Genomic DNA, 23,123 nt, shown 5'->3' with positions numbered 1-23,123 from the left:
ATCCTTTTATGTACTATTAGTTTAAAGTTTCGTGTTACGTTTGAAAATTTACTAACAAGGTGAGATTTTAGTGAATTTAAGAGTTTATATTAGAACAAAAATATTTATTACATGTTCGTTAATTGTTTATGCAATCAGTTTGGTATAGAATGTATCGTATAACAGTACAGTGTGTTATCAGGGTTAGCACGCCTGAAGAGGTGGCACGACGATTCAGAGGGATCTAGAGTTCAAAAGTCAGGTAAATTCGATGGCAGATTTGTGGAAAGTTTACTTGTTCCTCAATGACGTAGTATTCATTACTAAATATTTTTTTATGTTAATTTAAGTATTCACTTATCAATATAATCGTCAATAAACAATATTGTGATGGAAAACAAAAATTTGCAGCTGCAGGTAATATAGAATGCCTTTGAACAAGGTGGGCTGTGATGTTCTGGCTCCAATGGAGCACATAATTAGAAATTCCTAATCTTCCTTATTAATATTCCCCTTCCCTTCCATCCCTTGCATATTGGACGATCCAGTGAACCTTGTAATGTAAATTTAGCATTCCACACCTTCTGATTGACGCAGATCCGGCCCGCCAGCCCGTCAATTTTGTCATCATGTTCTCAAAGGTCGAGGCAGATCAAAGTGAGCATTTGACACAAACAGAAAATACTTAAGAGAGTCAGGTTATATTATTAATTGGTACCGGGTGTCTACAGACTCCTCTCCCATTAATTGTGTTATCTAACTAAAAATTAGGGCAAATAGAACCCTCAGTGACAGTTTAGGGCCTGATATTATGCTTTTTCTTAGGGATGAGGTAATGTGATCTTATTTCTACAAACAATTGTAAATTAAAACATTATATTACGTTTATACTACCATAGAAATGCACTATCTATATAACCATGACCAGAGAAGAGTAATGGTCAAAACTATAAATCTATACGTAGTTATTGGAAAATTTGATGGCTAGTCAAATCTTACTTTAAACCTAAGAAATTTAATTTTTCATCGTGGAGTACCTTTCTGAAAAGATAATCGTACGTCTACAAATTTCCCTGGAGTCATTGTAAGGAATTAAAATCTAAACCATTAGTAACGCTCGCATTTCTTTCTGAGTGTGGTAACCTGATGTCCGCCCCATTTCTGTTTAAAATGGTAAAAACTACTTGCAACATTTATAGAATAGAAATGATACAATTCTTATAATTTATTTAAGGTGCTCCCAAAATTGTATTTAGTCTCTGACTTAAGGGTGCTGTCCCAGTGGCCTTGGTACAAACTGCTGAACTGTTACTAAATCAGGGTACATAATGCAACTAATATTTAATATGTCACATACTTATCCGTGAAACCTCTCAAGCAACCACTGATGATTTTCTCCCCGAAATCACGGCTCCGCCCACTTGGCTTGATCACTAACACTGTAAGTTAGCGCCAAACATTTTGCCGACGTCCAGGTAAAGCGCACAGTGGCGCATCTGATTATATGGTCCCTGAAGGCTGATTACACAAAATACTCTGCTACGTGAAACCTAGAATACAGAGCATATTCAGCAGAAAAGCGCTCAGTGAATCACATAAAATAGTACAAAAGTTCGGGGATTAATGACGAGCGCCCACTTTTCCTACACTGATACATAAAAGCCTTCACCTACGATCTTGTACTCGTATTGGATAATAAAACGAAATTTTTGTCTTATTTGAATATTTATTTCGGACTATGCAAAAGTACACTACACAAAAAGTTTATTTCGGCCAGTACACGAAAGTATTGATTGACTGGGCAGCAACAGTCGTAGAGATGTTACCCACCTGCACGTCCACCACAGTGACATTCACAGGCTCATCTTTCCTGCAGCATTCACAACCAGTTCATAATATATGACCTTATTTAAAAATCTGGAATATTCTATTGATATCTCTCATTCATGTCGTTTCAACAATTATGACAAGATAATTTATATATGATTTTTCACATACAATTAAGCGAAAAGTTGTTTCTAATTTCCATAATAGTTGTTTATACTCCGCCTAGACAGTTGACCTATGATAAAAAAAACCCCACATCTTACCTTCTTCTTTGATTCTCAGAATTTATACGTTAGTTTCGTAATTATTTTTAATTGACGTTGTCTAGTCAAGGAAACAAATCATTTCTGCGGGAGTTAATACATATTAATCCTTTTAAAAAAGTGTATAGTGTATTACTCATCTTTTTCTGAAATATTTGTATATATCATACGTTTTAAACCTAAACTAAAAATGCAATGTATTGTTAAGTTTGCTCTCCCTTCAATTTATGATACGGGTTATTTTGACAGTGTAGTGGTTACACCATGAGGTGTAACAAATGCAAACAAGGAGTCCATTATAAAGTATCAATTCGTATATTAAGATGGCTGAGTTACTCTGAAGATGACAACTTAACCATCATATTTTTGTTTTACTTTAGTTTAAAGTTACTCCTTTGTTCTTACAGCATAGTTTTCGTTTTAACCTTTACTAACGTCATGAGAGGGATTTAAAGAAAGACATGCACAAGAGACAAAGCTGCTAAATGTTAACGTACGAGTTAAAGACGATGACAGTAGAACTGTTGTCTGAGTTTGCTGTAGCGAGACAGATAACCGTCTTGGGTAATACAATCTCGGGTGTTGGTGGGAAAGTTGGCAACGCTGATGGTCCAGCCGTTGGCAATCCTTCCTGGCTCGCCTGGCCTGCAGGAAGAGATCCGAAGTTATGGAATAGACGAGACGAAGCTAGTTTATCTCTAAGCTGTTCGTTGGAGTCTAAAGTAATGTTCTGGTTGGATTGAACATCAATACGCTTGGAGCCTGGAGGAATGAACTTGGAGAAGTGACCCAGCGCGTAGAACATGGGGTTCTTGTAGAACTCTCCACTTGTCTTGTTGACGATGATTGCCGCGTCGACGGGTAATTCCTGGAACGGCCCTCCTGCAGTGTCCAGGGCCAGATTCCAGTCCAAGTAAAGGTTTGTCCAGTGGTTTATATTCTGTAAATAAAACAAAAACTTACATAGTTATTTGCTAATCATACAAAGCCAACAGTTAGAAGATCAGCCATAAATAAATACGCAACTAAATGAACACTGTACTTCAACACCTAGAAGCACGTTTTTACCAAATATTACAAAAATCCCTAAGGAATTAAAAAACTAAAAATCTGAAACTATTCACTAATAAAATAAAACAGCTTTTTATTGTTGTACAAAATGCCAACCAATGATTTTTAGTATAATACTTTAACATGTTAATGGACGTTTCTTCGGGCAAACATTTAGGTATTTAAGTAATGTAGATCGTTTCAATGTTTACAGGCTTTTATGATTTATTTGAATTATTTAACAACAACAGTTTTTAACTGTTATATGGAGTAGGTTATAACCTACTTATTATTTATTAATAAGGAATCTACTTATTATTTATTTTTAAGTGCATTTATTATTTTATTTGACTATAGATAATTTGTATTTCGATTTCCTATTTATATGTAAGTAGTTTGATAATGTATGAATACTTGTATTCTTGAGACTGTGATAAATATTGTGCACACACAATGCCATGGGAAAGATGATAATACGTAATCTTATAATCAGGTTTGTCTTGCAGGTGAGAAATGTTTCATATGAAATGTATATTTATATTTAATATGTTTCACAACATCATTTGAACGAACTGGAATGTTATAATTTTGCTCTTGTGTACGTTAGTTCTGCTTATAAAACATTAGTTACTCATTAGTTACTATTATAATTTCCAAATGAATACTACCTGGATGATATTGTATAGACAATAGACAATAGACAATAGACAATATTATTTATTTCCTTTAAGACATTTTACAATGTAATTGGATACGTCAAATACAAGAAGACAAACAGCATTTTTGAGATCATTAGGTTACTTATAATAAGATCTTACAATTTATAGAACTTATAGGCTATAGTATAAAAATAGTAATCAGTTGCCTAGCTAATTTCGGAAAAATTGTAGTCCTTGTACTCTGCCACAGTATAAAAGGCTTGGTCTTTAATCCAGTCTGATACAAAACATTTAAACTTGTTAAAAGGCAGATTTCTAATAGGCAATGGTAGTTTGTTATACAATATGACTGTTGATAAACATGACTATTTAAAGTTTTTGAGAGTCTTACATATGGAGTTATAAGGTTTGTTTCTATTTCTAGTTAAATGGTCATGATTAAAGTTTTTGAGCAGCAAAGGAGTCTATTCTGTTTAACATGAAGCAAGTACTTAAGATATATAAGGATGGAGCTGTGATAATTTTTAATTTCTTAAAACTAGCCTTACATGATTGTCTCAAGGTTAAGGCAGTCCAGAACTCTAATGGCCTTTTTTTGCCATATGAAAACTTTAGAGGCATGACAAGCGTTGCCCCACAGGCGAATTCCATAGTTCATTTGTGAATGGGAAAAGACCATAGTATACAATTAACAACGTTTGTTGGCCTATAGATAATTTAAGTTTTCTTAGAAGAAAGACAATGCGGGATAGTTTTTTACACAAATTTAAAATGTGGGGTTTCCAGCTCAAGCTGTTGTCCAGTGTAAAGCCATAGTTAATTTTACTTCGCTACTTACATTACTAGTAACAGGAACATCCCTGAGAGAAAAATAGATCAGTTCAGTTTTTGCTATTATTGGTAACTAGATTATTAGAATCAAACCACCTTTTTGCATAAGTAAAGGCATTAGACAGGTTTGTGTTTTACAATTTCAAAATCACTATCAGAACAGAGTAGAGTGGTATCATCGGCATAGAGTACACAAAAAGTTGGAATGTTACAATATATATCATTAACAAAGATTAGATACAAAAAAGGTCCAAGAACGGAGCCTTGTGGGACACCAGCTATAACATCATCATACATCGAGCTGATGTCATCTACAACCACTTTTTGCTGCCGACCAGATAAATAAGATTTGATCAAGTTTAGTTCCTTTTTTCTGATACCATAGAAATATAGCTTATCGTACAAAATATTAAAAGACAGGCAGTCAAAACGCCTTTGTCAAATCTATCAAATTAGATGCAACTATGTGTCTATTTTCAAAAACCATTAATAATATACTCTACAATTGCTTCCATAGCTAAAACTGTGTTGTGTTTTGGGGACGAAACCCATATTGATGGCTATACAATAAGTTATTACCATTAAAATATTCATGAAGTTGTAGGATCATGCAAGATTCTATAATCTTTCCAATGATGGGTACGATGGCTATGGGTCGATAGCATTCAGGAGCCTTTTAAGTCCCCTTTTTTAAAAATAGGTGTGATCTTGGTAAGTTTTTAAACCTTCAGGGAAGATTCCATGTCTTAGTACTAGATTAATTAAAAAAGTTAACGGTTTTGACAATAAATTCACCAACAGTTTTTACAACATAGTTTGACAGACCAAACACATCCTCGCTTTTAGAGTTGCTAAGGTGTGAAATAGTTTGAGACACTATTTCCGTACTGACGGTTGCCAGCTAAAACCAGAAACAGGGATAGGCTTATCAAAGTTTACAAGAAAATCATTATGGTTGTTGTCATTTAAATCTAGATCAACATCACTATGTACATTTTTTGACACATTTACAAAATAGCTATTGAGACAATCAGGAGAAATAGGTATACATTTTTAGGTTTAATATAGTATGATTCACTTCTTATAACTTTCCATTGCCATTTGGCACTTGTTTTTGGCATTAATAATGAGGTTTTCATTGGCTGTTTTCTTTGCATTTGTAATTTCTCTATTATATAGCTTTCTGAGAGTTACGTATCTGTTTTTATCAACTAAGTCTTCTGTACATTTCCACTTATCATACATTACTAGTAAGAATTTCCGCATCATTTCAAGCTGCGGAGTAAACCAGTTTTTTGTATTTGAGCTTTGATTGGGCCTAGCACTGGTTTTTTTACACTTAAACATTTACTATCGGACAATGGTGGTTAAACACAGAACATAAAATATCGATAAAAGTTACAAAGGCAATATTCACATCTACATTTTGATACACAGAAGACCAGACAACAGAAGACATACAATTTTTATAAATATTTTCTAATCTAACATCATTTATTAAGCGTTTTGTTTTCTTTTGTTTTGACTGGACTAGTCTTATTATTACAATGCTTGAGGCTTAGACCAACCCATACACCGGCGTGATCAGATATAATATCCTGGGCTTGTAAATTGTAAATATAGAATGTACCTCTCTGCCAAGACCCTAGTTCCACAGGCTGTCCACCTGAAACACGACGTTATACAGACTTCCTGTGTTCTTCACCAACGCAGTCAAAACTTAAACACGCTCAGAGGGAGGTTTAAAACAATTCACTTATGTTAAATTACAGTTTATATCGTAAAGCAACACGTGTACTACAGCCCTTTACTAACAGAAATCGTTTAAATCCCAATTTCAAAGTTTCAATCACAGTTTAGCAACAGTCATAGATTGTAAGACCTATAAATGCTAAAATGCTATTTAAGAAATAGTTAAGTATATGGAACTCGAATTCTTTGAGCAGTAATAAGGAATGCTCATCTTACTTTGATAGGCAATCGTTTTCTTTTGTAACAACTCCATATGTCATGAGAGAGCCGGTAGCCTCACGGTCTAGGCGACAAGCTTGAGGTCTGAGAGCTAACTCAGCATGATCTGCACAGTCAACCTTGTACTGACTGACTCTCTTCGTCTTTTGTTTGCTAAGATCTTCGTACATGCCAGTGGTTCATGATGTTAAGGCAAAATAGGGAATTAGGTTCACAATAAACTCCTTAAATTTAAGTAATTATTTCCATACTCTAAACGTAATACCAACATTTATGCCTTTTGAAACTAGTAAAAACTTAAAAGAAATATAACATTATTTGAGACTTGCTTCATTTCTAACTAATTTTATCATCATAGTACGACCCAAAATACCAAATAATTCTTCTTTTTGCCTCAATAGCTATTTATATTTACTGTATGTGTAGTTTTGGTTTCCTGACGTCACCTTAAAATACGATATTACTACTTCTTCAAGAGTGTTTTACACGAACGCGTTATTTTTGACAATCCTTATAGTAAGTAACGTGTGAGAAGGTTGGTGAACGCCAGACCCCGTGTCGCGAAGCAGGTTTCATTGAGGTTTCATGCAAAATGTAGAATTTATGGTTTGCTCAACTGAAATGTTAAAAAATGGAGGGAAGAAAAATGTTATCAGCTCCATGAATGATACGCATTGTTAATGTTCAGGTAAATCTATAGAGGGACATCCACAACCATCAATGGTCATGTTGCCTTTTTGAAAAATGTTATTCAAAATTTGAAGACAGTGTGGCAATTCGCTCTTACTTGATATTCTGCAAAAAACCTATAGACAGACAATAACAGACGGAAGATGAATTTTCCCAGCCACTGGAGTGGTAGCAAAATTTAAATTCTATATATGAATCCATTCTCGAAAGTTAGGCCCTAACTCTCATGCAAATTCCATGGAGTGACGCGCTATCATCAAATTTGATGTTGCCTATTCAGAAATGAAGCTTCATGTAAAATTTCAAATGGTTTTCGGGTGATATTTCAATTGTTTTAAGGCCACTTTCCTAGAAATATGCGAACATTCGTAAAAGACAGCCTCAGTGGGAAGGGCTGATTCAACGCGAATGCTGAGTTTAAATCCATTTCACCTTCCCCTTCGAAATTTAATCACCACTCTCAACGTTACTGTGTTTTGTGTGGGGGATCGGTTATTCCACCGTGCTTTAGGGTCATGTCTGAAACGTCGTAGTGCACTTACATGTATAACTAACGAGACAATGAGATCACCTACTCAACTAGATTACACTCTACGAGTATTTCTCCTGGGTAAACCAAGTGAAGCTTTTTTGTAGCATGGTTGCCTCTGATGCAACACGTAAACAACATAAAACTCATATTGTTACCGAGAGAACTTTTTGAATACTTCAGTTTCAAGCATGGTAAGCACTAAGTAATATTGCCAAGGCACTGTACTATTTCGGTCTTGCTGGATCACATCAGACGGACTTTGACTTCGAATTCAAGGCGTAAAGTCTGTGACATTGTTAGATCTCAGACGGCTGTTTCTTTTGCTTTCACGCATACACTATTCAATCGATTGTACTGAAATTCTGGATGGACATTTATAAGATCCATGGGATGAATATAGTCCTATTATTATTTCGGAAATATCTCTGGGCAATGCCCCACTGGTGTACAAAATAGCAAAAACCCAACTTAGTCTATAAAATTAAGAAATGTTCATTGAAAGATCCTGTTAAATGTAATCAACTGTTTGTGCCAACATTGACATAGCAACCATATGTTTAATTCATTTAACCACTATTCTAATAATAATATTTAGATTTCATAATAACTTTGAATTTTTATGTACATTCTAGTCTAGATACTCAAGACTGGTTGACTTCCTTGACATTACAACTGTACGAAAACAAGACGATTAATTATTACTGAAATGTTGCATAAACTTCCTAAAAATACCCATATATCCTGCTTTATATATACTTGACCGCGACAATCATGCAAACTCAAATTTCACATCGTAAATATATTAGATTAGAAGTGAATTTAAAGACCTAGAAGTAGACATTTTTTGACCGAAGTAGGCTTTTCAGTCTTGAGTTGGTAAATATATTTCTTTCATTGAGACAACGAAGCATCGCAACTATGGCACTGGTAATACATTAAAAAGAAAGAAAGAAATTTATTTCTTAAAGAAAGTAATATAAATCTGATTTTATTTTTCTTGTTAAACCTGAAGTATATCACAGGAGCAGGAACTAAGTGGTTTGTTTTATCCAAAGTAGATTGTTGAGACGTACGTATAAATTTTCTTAAACAGTGCAACAAAAAAACTCAACTGAGGCAATAGAAATATAACTCATTATAACTAGAAATGCCCCTTTATGAGCAAAACGTGATATAAGGGTTAGTCCCTCAACCCCTGATCGTCTAACCATGAACGGTGAAATAATACGTAACTACCTGATCGTATGCCTACTTACGTTGCTGAAAAGCATCATAGGGAACCATTATCTTACGTCATAAATGCTTGGATGTATACTACAGACTTTGATTTTATAAATTGCGGGTGAACCCGCGGGTAACATGTAGTTTTAGCATACAATTCATATACTGAGCGTGCATTCTTGTTTGGTTAAAAATTAAAATATAGAATACTTGTATTGAAATAACGTAACACATGATATAAAACCGCTTTAAAGCACTTAACTTCACCTCATTTGTAACTTCCTACCTTAGCTATAATAGTCCATTTGCATACTCTGTTGCAAATATATATATATATTTTTAATATATGATAGTGTTTCACATTTTAAATTAATTACGCGTAGGTAAACTTAATGTGTTTAACAACATTCATACACGTTAGAAAAACAACGAAAAAAGGTGAGTATTTCTCGTATTGGTGTTATCCATCTCTGTTGTAAATTACTTAGAGTATCGAATAATATACTAACAGATAAATTATCACCCTAATAGGATATCAGGTTAAAGTTTCGAATGAATATATATTATATCACTTGTACACTACCGCTCTATGTAAGATAGAGCATGGACTAGCATGTAAGACATAACTCACCAAATACTACGACGTTGATGCTGCTCTCTGTGTAGAGAATGTGTTTGTCAGGGAACTTGTCATGTATGACGTCTAAGAGGGAATCAGAAGTCAGCCAGTCCCAGTACCAGTGAAGGGCCGGGCCCTCGACCATCTCGAATACCTCTGGATCTAAGGCGAACTGACAACAATACAAAACTGTACAGCCAAAAAAAACTTTAGCTTGATTATATTGGTTAGGAGTATCTTAACTGAGAATTTCACTAATCACTCCACCACATGCATATCACAAAGCTGCATCTCATTACCAGTAATTTCAAGATAATGAAATGAAGGTATAACTTAACATGAGTCCATGTTACTTTATATAATGATTGTTTGATTATATGTGACTTCCTCATTGATAAATGTGTATTATACGTGTAATCATGAGGGAGCACCATTTCCCATACGTAGTCTCTCTGAATATGTTTTTACTTTCTTTCTCCAAAGTGGCTATCACGTTTAAAACCCTCGCGGTGATAATAGTATCGGCCGCGACGATTATATCGTCCGCCCGGGTGATATCGTCGCGAGCGCTACTATTATGTAAGCGCTTTTTGCAACGCTAATTCCTTCAACAATTCTCGTTGAAATCTAATGTTTTATACAGTGCCGTAATCATGGAAATTCTGGAGTTTCTTTTATATTCTCTATGGAATCTAATAGATTGCTTTGGCGGTAGATATATCGATGATTTCAATCAGCTGTTTTCTGCTGTTGTTACACCCATACAGTAATGGTGTCTACTGTGTTATTGTTTTGGATTGTGCTGTATTTAGTGGCAATGGATAACAATTTAGGCTCAGATCAAATCAGAGATGTTTTTTAGATGATGAAATAAGTGATTTGGAAGATACTAGTGATATAGATGTGCCGGAATTTGATTCAGATGTGTCATTAGAGTATTATTCTTCTGGCAGCGGTAAGGAATACGTTCCAAACTTTGAAGACTTAGAATCTTCTGAAGTAGATATTTCTCATCATACTGTAAATAATAGTGATAGTGATGAAGATGATACACTTAATCTAAATAGGCCTATTCAAGAATTTTCCAATCCCGTGTGGTTGAGAACTTATACACCAGAAGATGTCATTGATATTGAATCACAGTGAAGTTTGCTCAGAAAAAGAGGTGTACATAGTCATTATTATATATATAGATTGAGTTTTTTTATGAATTGAGCCATACATGTGTAGTTTTTCTGAATGTACATAAAAAGGCAAACACAATGGCTATTCCACATTTTTTATTTTTATTTGTATAATAAAGTACTGGTTGTGAGAATTTGAAAACAATCTTTTGCAAAAGTAAATTTGAACATTCAGCAGAGTACAGTGGGTCATCATATTAGCGCAAGTTCACTTATAGTATTATTTTCTGATTCCTTAGAATGTACAGAATAAAATGATATGCAACACAATATATTACAACACAGTTTTTGCTTTTTAAAAAATGTTTTTTTAACATGCGCACATTTAATCAAAATATGCCCATCACCATAGGTAAAAACATGTATCACCCGGAGGGTAACGTCTTTGCTACCTCCCCGAATTTCTCTATCAATCCAAAATATACCGTAATTCCTGTAGTAGTGCAAAACACCGTTTATATTTTATACTAGCGTGTTGATATTTTCTCATCTTCTATATGTTAGGATACTTTATAATTAATGACTATAACGTGTTAATGTGTTACATTATGGCGTGACACAAGGATAATGACAGAATGTGGTCTCGCGCAACATTATGGATACACTATATAACGGTTAATGTGTTACATTATGGCGTGACACAAGGATAATGACAGAATGTGGTCTCGCGCAACATTATGGATACACTATATAACGGTTAATGTGTTACATTATGGCGTGACACAAGGATAATGACAGAATGTGGTCTCGCGCAACATTATGGATACACTATATAACGGTTAATGTGTTACATTATGGCGTGACACAAGGATAATGACAGAATGTGGTCTCGCGCAACATTATGGATACACTATATAACGTGTTAATGTGTTACATTATGGCGTGACACAAGGATAATGACAGAATGTGGTCTCGCGCAACATTATGGATACACTATATAACGTGTTAATGTGTTACATTATGGCGTGACACAAGGATAATGACAGAATGTGATCTCGCGCAACATTATGGATACACTATATAACGGTTAATGCTACGAATACAAAATCCATTACATGAAGTGCACACCATTTACCATCACGTGCCACTGCATAGGTACGTTCGCAATATTATCCAATTATTCACTGAATATTGTTTAGGCTTTATTGTTGCGTTAGCTTATGTATCCTCCTAAATAAGGGGTCCTGAAATACCAGGTGACACCGGATCTAAAGATAACAACATTAAACACCTTTTACTCTCTCATCATCCATCTCAAATTGTTAAACTTTATAAGAGACATAATATCGGTTCCAAACCAATAAAGAGCGCACTATCGAATAATGCACAATCTCAACATTGCATAAAATAGAAATACCTTAAAGTGATTAACTTAAAGTACCAATATCATTGAATAATGTTTACAATATATTCAGTACAGTGATTTAAGTTGATAATATTAAGTAGAATACTCCTTGTTATCTTTATATAAATTAACTTCAGAGCATTCCTATGCCAAAACCAATATTGGTGAGTTTATCCAAATATCCGTTGTACCTATCGTCCGATTTGACCACCGTCTCTCATTGGTGAACACATTGCGTGTTCCCATCTGTCTGTATCAGCGATCACATAAGACCATTGGTCTTATGTGATCGCTGGTCTGTATGTCTGTCTGTCTCCCTTAGACGCCCGAACATTCAGTTCTACCGTAGAAGCCGTTCTGGAGACACGGTCCGGTTGTGGTCACTCATCCCTTTGTTCTCGCGATAGTAGAAGTGTCACCCCGGGTCTCTATGCCCTCTTTTCTTGTATTCATTGTATAGTGTCTCGAAGCTCCCGTCGGAGGTGACATGGTCCGATTGCAGTAGCAAGTGTGGTGGTTCCTCTCTACACTTGTTCCTACCCTGACGTCAGTGAAGATTCTTACTGAAAGTGATTTGTCCCACTGCAGCCCTAGAGACCGTAGCCGAGATGGACGTCCCCCCCTCGGATGAAACGAGACAAGAACCAAGGTCAACAACGGTGAACTGGCATCTATCCTCAAATGCACTATTTATACCTCATGTCTCACCCGTCCTTCCGTGTATCTCTATTTTCATTTCATTTGTAGTTCTCACTCCAGGTAACAATCATAACTCTTTCACATTTTACACGAACAGAGATCCGAATACAAATTCTGAGCAACAATGACATTCCACCTGAGAAGGAAAATCCTCACAAGAATATTATTTTTATGCCGCAGATGGTACAAAAGTAATTCCAGGGTACAAAAGTTCACATGTAAACAACGGAAAATAGAACAGGCGGCCATAGTCTAAACCTAGCCTCGCACACCGCAGGTGATCCAGCAACCAGAAGTCTCCACCTTCAACAAAACTACTTCGACGTAACACCCAATTGTTAAATCCCTTTACTAGTACCGAGGCAATATATACGATCTATTATGCAATCTGCAACCAGCCTATAAGTGTAACTTTCTAGCTGGCCTAAACGTACAGAAAACATGTTATGTGATAATTATGGTATATAGTCTGCACAGTTTAATATCGGATTAGTGAATAACTCTCTAAAATGTCTCCTCAACCTACGTTACTTACTAGTATACGGCTGATAAACCTAATCAACCCATCACTAGGTACAATAATGCATAAGTTCCAATATTATATCGCTATGTGGCTCCTAGCTTAATCTCAAAATTAATTCGTTCAGCCTTCATGCTTGTTCTTGTTCAGCAAAGTTGCTAAAGATGCTCATAACAGTTACAAGAGGCTGCAGCGTGCTATAGGAAAAATCAGATCAATTAATTATGAACACTTCAAGATAATAGTTAAAATAAGTATATGTACTGGTAAATTATTTTAATTACATTCTGCAAAAAAATAATAAATTTACTATCCAAGCTTAAAAGATTAATATAACTGTCTTATAGCTGTTTTAGTCATATAAATGCACAACCACGAGCAACAGTCTATTATTTCTGGTACAAATAAATGTAGGTATCTCACCAACAGGCGCGCAGGTCTACAGAATATTTTATTTCAAAAACTTATTTCTTTACCCAAACCCAACTCATCAAAATTAAACAAGTCTTCAAAATCGGTATATTCCAAGCCTTCACTTTGAGCTCCTAACAACTTTTTTTTCTCCAGCTTGAGTCAGCTTTATACATCTTTGCGGGATTTTTGATAACACTACTACATGACCACTATTTCTCTTACGCAAAGTTTCAATACCTACAATCTAAACTCAGTTTCAACATTCTTCACGTCGCCACTGCATATAATAACTAAAATAGTAAATAGAAGCTACACCAACACTTATGATAAATTATAATCATTTTCGTACCCGATCCATCCAGTACTTTGTGAAACCTCGCATGTCATCCATAAAAGCGAACTTGATGTGGCTGTGGTTAGATGCCTGCAGCTGAGGACCAAGGTAATACTTGAGCCACCGGCGATGGTCCAGCGGCCACGCCACCATGTTGAGCACCAGTGGAGTTTGAATCCATAAAGAAATCGTGACTTCATTTCCACCAGTTAATACCCAGAACTTGATTCCATTCTCAGCATACGCATCTAAAAATCTGTAAAACAAAGTATTTTTAATGGTTGCTTTACAATTTTGGTGGTGTAAATTGACTTCTTGTTTAAAAAATGCTATTTTAGAAAGGAATCAGTAAAACGGAAAATTTGCTTGATATATAATTTGGTAATGGACCAACAAGAATTTTATATAGAAGTTATCGCTATAAAATAGTCTACTAATAGATAAAGACTGAATGGCGAGTGACTACAAATGAATGCTGTGCCAGTAAACCATAACACATAAGACCAATAGACTATGAATATATAACTGGCATTACAGTTACCATTTATTGCTCTTATTGATATCAATATTTAAGCGGTTTTACAGTCTTCCCCTTATCAGTATTCCATACTATGATTGGTAGAACTTGACACGTTTGAACGCATCAAGTTAGCTAACTACATATAAATACCGATAGTTATAATCATCATACTTCACATGGTATCTGGCCCAGGCATCAAAGTACCGTGAAAGGATATATCCAGAGGGCGTACCATTACTAGTCTTCATCCATGAAGGAGACGTAAAAGCACATCCTACAAGTTTCAAGTTGTGTTGACTGACATTCTGGGCCATCTGTATGAGAGGAATCTAAACACATTTAATAACAGTCAATGAGTTCTCTGTTTCTAAACTGCTGTACTTTAACCTAGAAAATAAGGCTGTTACAAAACAAAAGTTTAACAAGTCTATGAGTTTTTCTCAGTTACAGAGCAAAGTAAGGGTAAACTATTATTACCAAAACAAATAATAATAATTCAAACAACCATTTTTGACGTGACAACGTCTTAAATTAGGTTGCGGCTCGGAGTCACTCATGAAAAAGTGTAACGCCCGGTAACGTTACGATGCCCGTCCAGTGGGTCCGCCGCACGGGATCCGCACGGGATAAAGCAGATAACTGTGGGTCCGCCGCACGGGATAAAGCAGATAACTATGTTTATTCGTGAAAATGTGGAGTGCTTAGATTCGTCATTTACAACAACTACAACAATAAAGGTAAATAATTGTACACTGATATTTCATTATCGTAAACTATGATTGATTGATTAATTGTTAGATTGACACAAAAGTTGAGAAACTGAGTTTTATAGGTTATGTCATACTATTGACAAAAATGTTGATAGTGTTAAGTAAATTATTAGTTTAAATCACTCTGCAATCAATCGTAATTCAGTCGATTGAGAAGAAACAGCGCGTATTGCTAGTCAAACATTTAAAATAACAAATTATAACCTCTAACCTGTCATAACAGTGCGACCAAACAAACGAACTAAACCGACCAATCACCACGCGTGGAGTTAGAATTTAACTGTGTTTAGCAAGAATTTCAAATTCCAATTTTAGTAAATGTTTTATTCAACTTTACCATTTACAATAACAAATTTTAATTAATTTCAAATTATGTACAATGTTTTAGTAAACAAAATATATTTCTATAGTTAAAATTTGTGCAATTCTTATTTTCATTCAATTCCTTGTTCCTATTGTGCAATTTAATAATATTCATATCAATAAATATTCTACCGAGAAAAAGACGTTGTCACGTAAAATCTTCGCCCGTAAAACCGACTTTACAGGCAACCATAATTTTTTTCACAAGTCCCAAATAGTATAACCTTAGCCTTTAAAAATAAATAAACATATATCGGATAGTTAACAATTAATTAGTAGATGAAGTACTTAGTTCCAGCTTTTAGAGCTTATTGTAATAGTATTGTTTGTTTGTAAAACTTTTTAAATAATTAAGTTTGATTTATTCTTTATTGTTATAATTTATATTACATATATACATATATATGTATATATATATATATATATATATATATATATATATATGTATGTATGTATGTATATGAACAACAAACGTTTACAAACGAAGAGTATACTAGGTAAAAAATATAAGTATTAAAGTAATAATAACAATGTATAGGCCTATACATATATAATATATACATATACATTGTTATTATTACTTTTATATAAACTGTTGTTCTCAATGTTTTTTATAGGGTCACGTTTCCATAATCTATTGATTTTGTATTTAGTGCTCTAAATTTAAATAATTGTTATTATATTCAAAGTTTGAATTTGATATTACAACCGAATTAAACTATCCATTTTGAGAGTTTTAAACATACTGTTGTAAGTTGCGTTTGCTTTTCCTCTTTCAGCTGATGTATCTGATTTTGAGTATTAAATTTAAATGTTGTATTAACTTTGATTAACATTAACTATCGTAACTTTATATTTGAAGTCCTCGCTTGACAGACTGAAGTGGCTCAGTTGATCATCGTCAGGAATGTCATCGTAGGTGTAGAAGTGGGTGGAGAAGTCAGAACATCCTATAGGGACCCGCGCTGCGCTGTATTCCACACCGTTTATGCCAAAATACGATCTGAAAAGTAATAGGGATTGATTATTTATCGTCACATCATTTCATCTCAGTTTATATTCTGTGGATAAACATCATTTTATAGATACAAATTCTGAAGTTTATGTGAAATCTTTCTCGGCATATCTTGGCACATGTTAAATTCAGATTTAGATCATTACATTGAGTCTCATATCAGTTTTAAGTAATACGTCTATACACAAATCCACTATAAAATGGTGTTGAATGTGTTGTGATAGTTTGGTCAGACCTCCCATATGTTAATATGTTAACATTTTTAAATCTCTTTTGGGTTTTTCTAGTATTAGGTAATACTAGTATTAAAATTATTAATTGAGATCTCTTTAATAATAAAGTAAAAGAGCCAGGAGTGCAATGATATGTCTTGCACTGTTGCAATAATTGAAAGTGGTGTGAACCAACAAAACTAGGACACGACACTCATTACGAAAGCGAAGGAACTAATAATTAATCAAATGTTATTCTCAGTATATATTTGTGCTTTTTAACACTACATGGGCAATGTTTACACTCATTTATAAACTATTACACTGTGACTGTCTTTAATATTTTTTGCCTTTAGCTACAATATCGGTTATTAATAATAGTTTAATATACTTCACGGTGACAATGTTATACAAGAATATAAATTATTTTTAAATGGATAAAGTATAAGAAATACTAACATTTTATTTTACGTTTTTCTCTCCTATGTAGTATTTTGTTGATTTTAGAAGGTTGTCATTGGAGCGTCAGTGTATTATAATAATAGGAAAGAATTGGGGAACACGGCTTGCAAGCGATTGTCATTTTATTGTTATTATTTTATTAAAGCTTATGTGTCATTTTATTTAGTGTGACATTCTTGACGCTTGCATGGTTTGTAGTGTACTGCAATTTTAAGAACCAGTGGACAGAACAAGTTAGTAAACAAAAAGGACAGACAAGTTTTATGTTATTGTAGGCCTAGAAATGGCTAAACTAATGCAAAAGAAAACACTGTATAGCGATGGTACACACGCACAGGCTTGCCCTATATGGATACTTTTTTTCTTATATTTTAAAGAATGCTTATTTTTAAACGATATTTTTTTTAAATATTATATTATAAATTAATGCAATATGCCATTGTAATTTCTTTATTTGGAAACAAATAAGTTTTTGCATTGAATTTTAACTGGTTAAATGAAATACTGATTCATTTTCATTGGAAAAAACTGTTGTTATTTACCTATTTTCCTCAATGCGTTATTCCCAGCGTTGTTTTTAGTACTGGTACCATACGGTCTAGACGTTTGAAACTCTACTGTATTTTTCGGATGGAAAACGAGAAGGTTGTTGAAGATACGTCTACTAGAGAAATTTAAAGACTTTTTATCACAGCATTTGGTATAACTTAAAAACTTAATTGGCCAATATTTTCCTAAAAACTGTTAGAACAGAGAACTGACCATTTTACTCGTAGTTGACAAGAGATTCGTTCAAAATCGACGTAGATGTAGGCCTACTTTCTGACCACATCCAGGAATTGTCAATCGCTATAAAATGTGATTCTCAAGCATTGGAAGGATTTCAAAACACGGGTTTTGAAGATTTTTTGTTGAGTTATCTTTAGAAGCTGCAAACTTGAGAATGCAGTTTTCATCCACATACCTCAGTGAGTCTTCAACATTGGCTTAACTAAAGTCAAAATCTTGACCAACACTGGACGTCGAAAGGTACTTGCAGTGTGATTGATCTTAGTTACAACCAGATATTAAAAACAAACATTACCACTAATTCTTCTCACTAATTACAAAGTAACTAATATAATTGCGTTTTAATTACCCTTTGAAACATTGTTTTAGTAGTGTGTTTAATTTATTTATCAAAACACATTATTAGCGGCAATGAGGGTATGCAAACACTGTATGATGAAAAGGTATGTGAGGTAATACTAAACATTTTGTAAAATATCTATCACGTATTTAATTTTAAAACATGGAAGTCTAACCTTCACTCTAACCTACAACTTGAAATTGTACTACTAATGTTTACCACATAAGGAGATGATGGTAAAGAGAAGTTGTGACCAAATGTCAAGTGTATTAAGGGAGGCACAAAGCCTAAAATATTTACAACCCCTACTGTAATACATCCAATAATTAAATTAAATACATTGAATATTATTGCTGCATTTAAATTAACAAATCGAAATTAGCAACAGAAAATGTTCAATATCGTAAATTTGTTACAAAAACGTGTATGACTACACAAAGGTTTCTACTTAAACCATATGTTATCAAGAATTTAAAATTACTTCCAGATCGTCAAAGATTTCTACAAATAAATGTGTGTGTGTGTGTGTGTGTGTGTGTGTGTGTGTGTGTGTGTGTGTGTGTGTGTGTTTGTGTGTATGTAGGTTTAATACTTAAAGACAGGAGACTAAACTATATAACTCACTCTATAAGCCTTTCTTTTGCCTCATCTGAAAGGCTGTTTACTGCGATACCGGAAGAATCTGTAAAAGATCCTCCAAACCCGATGATTTCTTGATGTAGGATATTGGCATTTACAGTAAATGTAACAGCTGAAAAATTCCATCGCCATTTATAACAAGTTTGTTTAATTACATGCTATAAATAAAATGTAACTGTCTTAAATCAATGACTAATGTATATGTATTTATATAGCTTATTGTTCTTAGTTATAGCTCTTTAGATGCCATCTTACAAAGAGTAACAATCAAACAATATCTAATCTTATCAAACTATTTTCAAATGTTATTTTACATAGAAATATATATAATTTTCTCATACTTCTTTTTATTCTATCAACAAGTTTAAAATTAAAATAACCTGAATCTGCCTGTCATTTGTTTCAGACTCATCAGTAAATGTGTCCAACGTTATATTTATTAACATTGCAACATCGCGTTTTATTAAAACATAACATTAGTGATTTCACATAATTATTCCATAAATATTTCAATTAGTATATGAATGGATACTTTATAAAAAAACCACGCACTTGTTATAATATCTATATTTCAATAGTCAAAAAAAAACTATATTTTCATAGTGCATTTTGGTCGAGCCTTTGGTTTGTACTGTAGATTTTACACTGTTATTACAACAATTACGCTTTTAATTTGTACGCGTAATTTATTATTGATTCCTTATGGATATCCAAATCAGCATTGTCTTCGAAAATATATTTTATAATTACTATTGATATCTTATATAGAAAGCTACTCACCATTTTGCTTGAGCCTTTCCCTAAAATAATACATTTTTATGACATATTTCTACATCTCGCAACTATTGAATTTTAAATTCAAGTTGTTTGAGATTATTATAAAGTTTTAGTCGGATACCGTAAAGAAGACCGAAATATCACAACGTGAGTCATAATCAATGCATGGTATCAATAACCGGTATCAAAAGTAACAACACAAAAACTCACTCATAAAAATGTTTTTAATTCATTTATAGAAAATATTTAATTTCCTAAAAGTGTGAACGACACTTACAGTTGTTATATTCACCGTTTGGCACTTTGGAAAAGTATCCTGTAGTCTTTGTGAAGCCTGGACTATCCTGGCTGGTAGTATAATGGTAATACTGGTCTGTACCCAGGTGTAGCGGTCTGGCCACTGTATCACAGTACGTGGAGTTGCATACACAGACTGAGCCAAACTCCATCTGTCTGGCAGCACACGGTATGTCTTGACACATCACACCTGGAACTGACACTGCCAACTTATTGTGTGTCTCCAATTTTGAATATTTTTCTGAATTATTAGTATTTAAAAGTAGTGATTTTGATGCTGTAATAACTTTTGTATATATGTTCCCATTTGTAGTTTATTGTTGCCTACAAAAATATACAGACAATACATATAAGTAAAATGTCAACAAAGTCTCTAAAAATAATAAACTTCCAAAACCGTTTAGAACATTCACATTTTGAAGTGAGTCAGAGATCGGTTAATGGAACTATTTTTATGGCTAATAATTATTTTTAATTTGAAAATGTCATATTCCATTTACGGCGATTGGTGTTAAACTAGATGTTTCTTCCTTTTCAGAAAAATATTTGTATTCGTATTTCTTTGTTTCCTATAATTGTTGAAAAATGTACTTTCTACAATATGTATTGTATAGGTGGACCTTTATTATAATGGTGCAGAAAATCCACTTTAAAAGTTTTAATAGAGATACATACTCGTATTTAGGACGCCCTGAGTGTTAGAAAAACGTGTATCGTAAAAAAGCTAGTTTCGCCCGGGCGCAAGAATTTGTTAAACTACAGGTCTCACGGACGCAATTTATGGAAAATGCAATATCTCACGATAGGAACCGAAGACATTCTGAATATCTTTATACTATTGTTTTATTCCTAAAACTATATGGTTTAAAGTAAAAAAACCGCTAACTTTCCTCATAATTTCAATGTTGCTTCAAAGGTTTTAATTTAATCTAAAATTAGGAAAGTGAGTGACAAAATTATATACCTTACCTCCAATGTTCAAACATATGAAGACAAATATAAACCAAATCTTCTTCATCATTGACAACTAATTCTGCAACAAAATTCATAAGCATTTTTCGTTTTTATTTCAAGTATAAAATATCTATCAGTAAAAAAGAATAACTATACAAAAATGTTTACAAATATAATTTATATTAGTTTGTTTATGGAGTGTTATAATATTGTGATCAATTGAAATCTAAGACTTGATCATCATTTGTCTTTTTCATAAAAATGTGTTCAGTGTTTCTCGTTACAACTACTAATAAGAAATTAAATTTGTTTTGCAAATAGATTTCAAACTAAATCTGAAATTAAGAAACTGTGTGGTATAATATGAAAAATTTTATTCTGGCTATGATCGTTTCTGTATATAACTTAGTTGTGCATTGACACCTGGAAGAACGGAACTGAAGGTCTTAGTCAACTTATTACAATCATTTACACTTTAATTGTTTAGTAATTAACTATATAAACCTATTTTTCAAAATTATAAGTTCATACTTATTTACTCATGTAAGTAATATAAGAGAGTAAACCAACGTGAACTACTTTACATGTTTTATATATATATATATATATATATATATATATATATATATATATATATATATATATATATATATATCAGTGGTTTTCGGTTTTAAACAAAAATTTTTTTCTACTAATAGACATATCTTAGAGTATTTAATACATTTAACTATATAAGTACAATTTACCAAAATATGAATTACTAAAATAAGCATAGTAAAATGTTAAATGTGAATTTTTCAAGAGTTATTATTGGAATTATAAGGCAGAACAATTAATTCCACATTAGGGCTAAGACTAAAAGATTATTATTTTTGTCTTAACATTTTCATTTAAACTAATAAAAATACCAGTTTATACTTACCCCATCTGAAGAACAGTTATATCTTTTACTGACAAATTTTAAACCAGTACTAACCAAACATGACTAACCTATATCTGAGTAACCGATACAATTTTATCTCTTATTGAGATGGTTCTATTATAAATTCCACTTCAGACTGACATGCTATTTGAATGATAATATTTAAACAAATATATAAACTTTGTTGTAGTTAAATATAACTGAATAACAAGTACAAAATTTAAAACGTTTACTTTTCAATTAATGTTAATACAAGAAATAATTAGTAAACTTGATTGTTTCTCATGATATTAAAGTTGCTGAAGCAATTCTGTTGTTTTCTCTAGTGTAAATTATTTATAAATTAAGTTTATAGCGTGATGGTTCTAAGACAAAATCGACTAGATTGCATCTTAAATAACAAACTTAAATATTTTAATGTCTTTATGTATATTAAGATAATTTTTATATTCATTAAATATAAGATGAAAACGGGATAATAACTTTATGATTAAGGTTTACAAATTCAATTAAGAAAGCTTTAAATATTACATCTTACAAACTGTTCTAAAAGAAACGTGTTAATGAACACTGTAGTGTTGGTTAGTTTTTTGTTGTTAGCGTAAACCGTTAAGGATTTAGCGAGGGTTAAACCTGAGGGAAGAGATGTAAGGTTGTAATTCTCAGAACTCCATATGGCACGAGAAACAATGAATTACATAATATTAATAATACCCATTATTCTGGTGTGACGGATATTACAATGGTGAGTGGCAGGGTGAAATTCAAATTTTCAGAATAATGGAATGTGAACTTATATTTAATACCCCCTTAAGCCCTGTAATATTCACTAATTAGTGGCTCTCACTGCGCAACCAAACAATCGCAGACTGGCAACTTTGGAACATTGAAATGGGTTAAAAATATGTTTGGTCTATTTTATAAA

The 23,123-nt window shown here is 33.1% G+C and overlaps 1 protein-coding gene across 2 annotated transcripts; it reads right to left on the bottom strand.

Annotated features, from left to right (window-relative positions):
- Positions 1-1,692: 1,692 nt before the first annotated feature.
- Positions 1,693-22,251, bottom strand: LOC124369582 (lysosomal acid glucosylceramidase-like). 2 transcript variants are annotated; one of them, XM_046827621.1, is made up of 12 exons: positions 22,199-22,251; positions 21,292-21,355; positions 20,303-20,518; positions 19,234-19,360; positions 16,641-16,794; positions 14,830-14,987; positions 14,154-14,394; positions 9,655-9,814; positions 6,226-6,275; positions 3,788-3,802; positions 2,567-3,009; positions 1,693-1,849 (listed from the first exon to the last, which is right to left on the bottom strand). In XM_046827621.1, the coding sequence occupies exons 2-12, from the start codon at positions 21,341-21,343 to the stop codon at positions 1,744-1,746; spliced, it is 1,722 nt and encodes a 573-aa protein (XP_046683577.1). In that variant the 5' UTR covers positions 21,344-21,355; positions 22,199-22,251; the 3' UTR covers positions 1,693-1,743. The 2 variants fall into 2 exon arrangements, with proteins under 2 accessions (XP_046683577.1, XP_046683582.1); XM_046827626.1 differs by lacking the exon at positions 21,292-21,355 and having other exon boundaries at positions 22,199-22,248.
- Positions 22,252-23,123: the final 872 nt, after the last annotated feature.

The sequence above is a fragment of the Homalodisca vitripennis genome, chromosome 1 (genome assembly GCF_021130785.1).
Source record: "Homalodisca vitripennis isolate AUS2020 chromosome 1, UT_GWSS_2.1, whole genome shotgun sequence".
Classification (NCBI taxonomy): Eukaryota; Metazoa; Arthropoda; class Insecta; order Hemiptera; family Cicadellidae; genus Homalodisca; species Homalodisca vitripennis.
The sequence above is the reverse complement of the archived record's forward strand: the minus strand, read 5'-3'. Positions and strand labels throughout refer to the sequence as shown.

Excerpts from the sequence above, each read along its gene's own strand:
- LOC124369582 (XM_046827621.1), bottom strand. The coding sequence starts at position 21,343 with ATGATGAAGAAGATTTGGTTTATATTTGTCTTCATATGTTTGAACATT. Across the intron at positions 20,519-21,291 it reads CATATGTTTGAACATTGGAG|TTCCAGGTGTGATGTGTCAA; the intron begins GTAAGGTATATA and ends TGGCAGTGTCAG. Across the intron at positions 14,395-14,829 it reads TGGGCCAGATACCATGTGAA|ATTTTTAGATGCGTATGCTG; the intron begins GTATGATGATTA and ends TTTGTTTTACAG.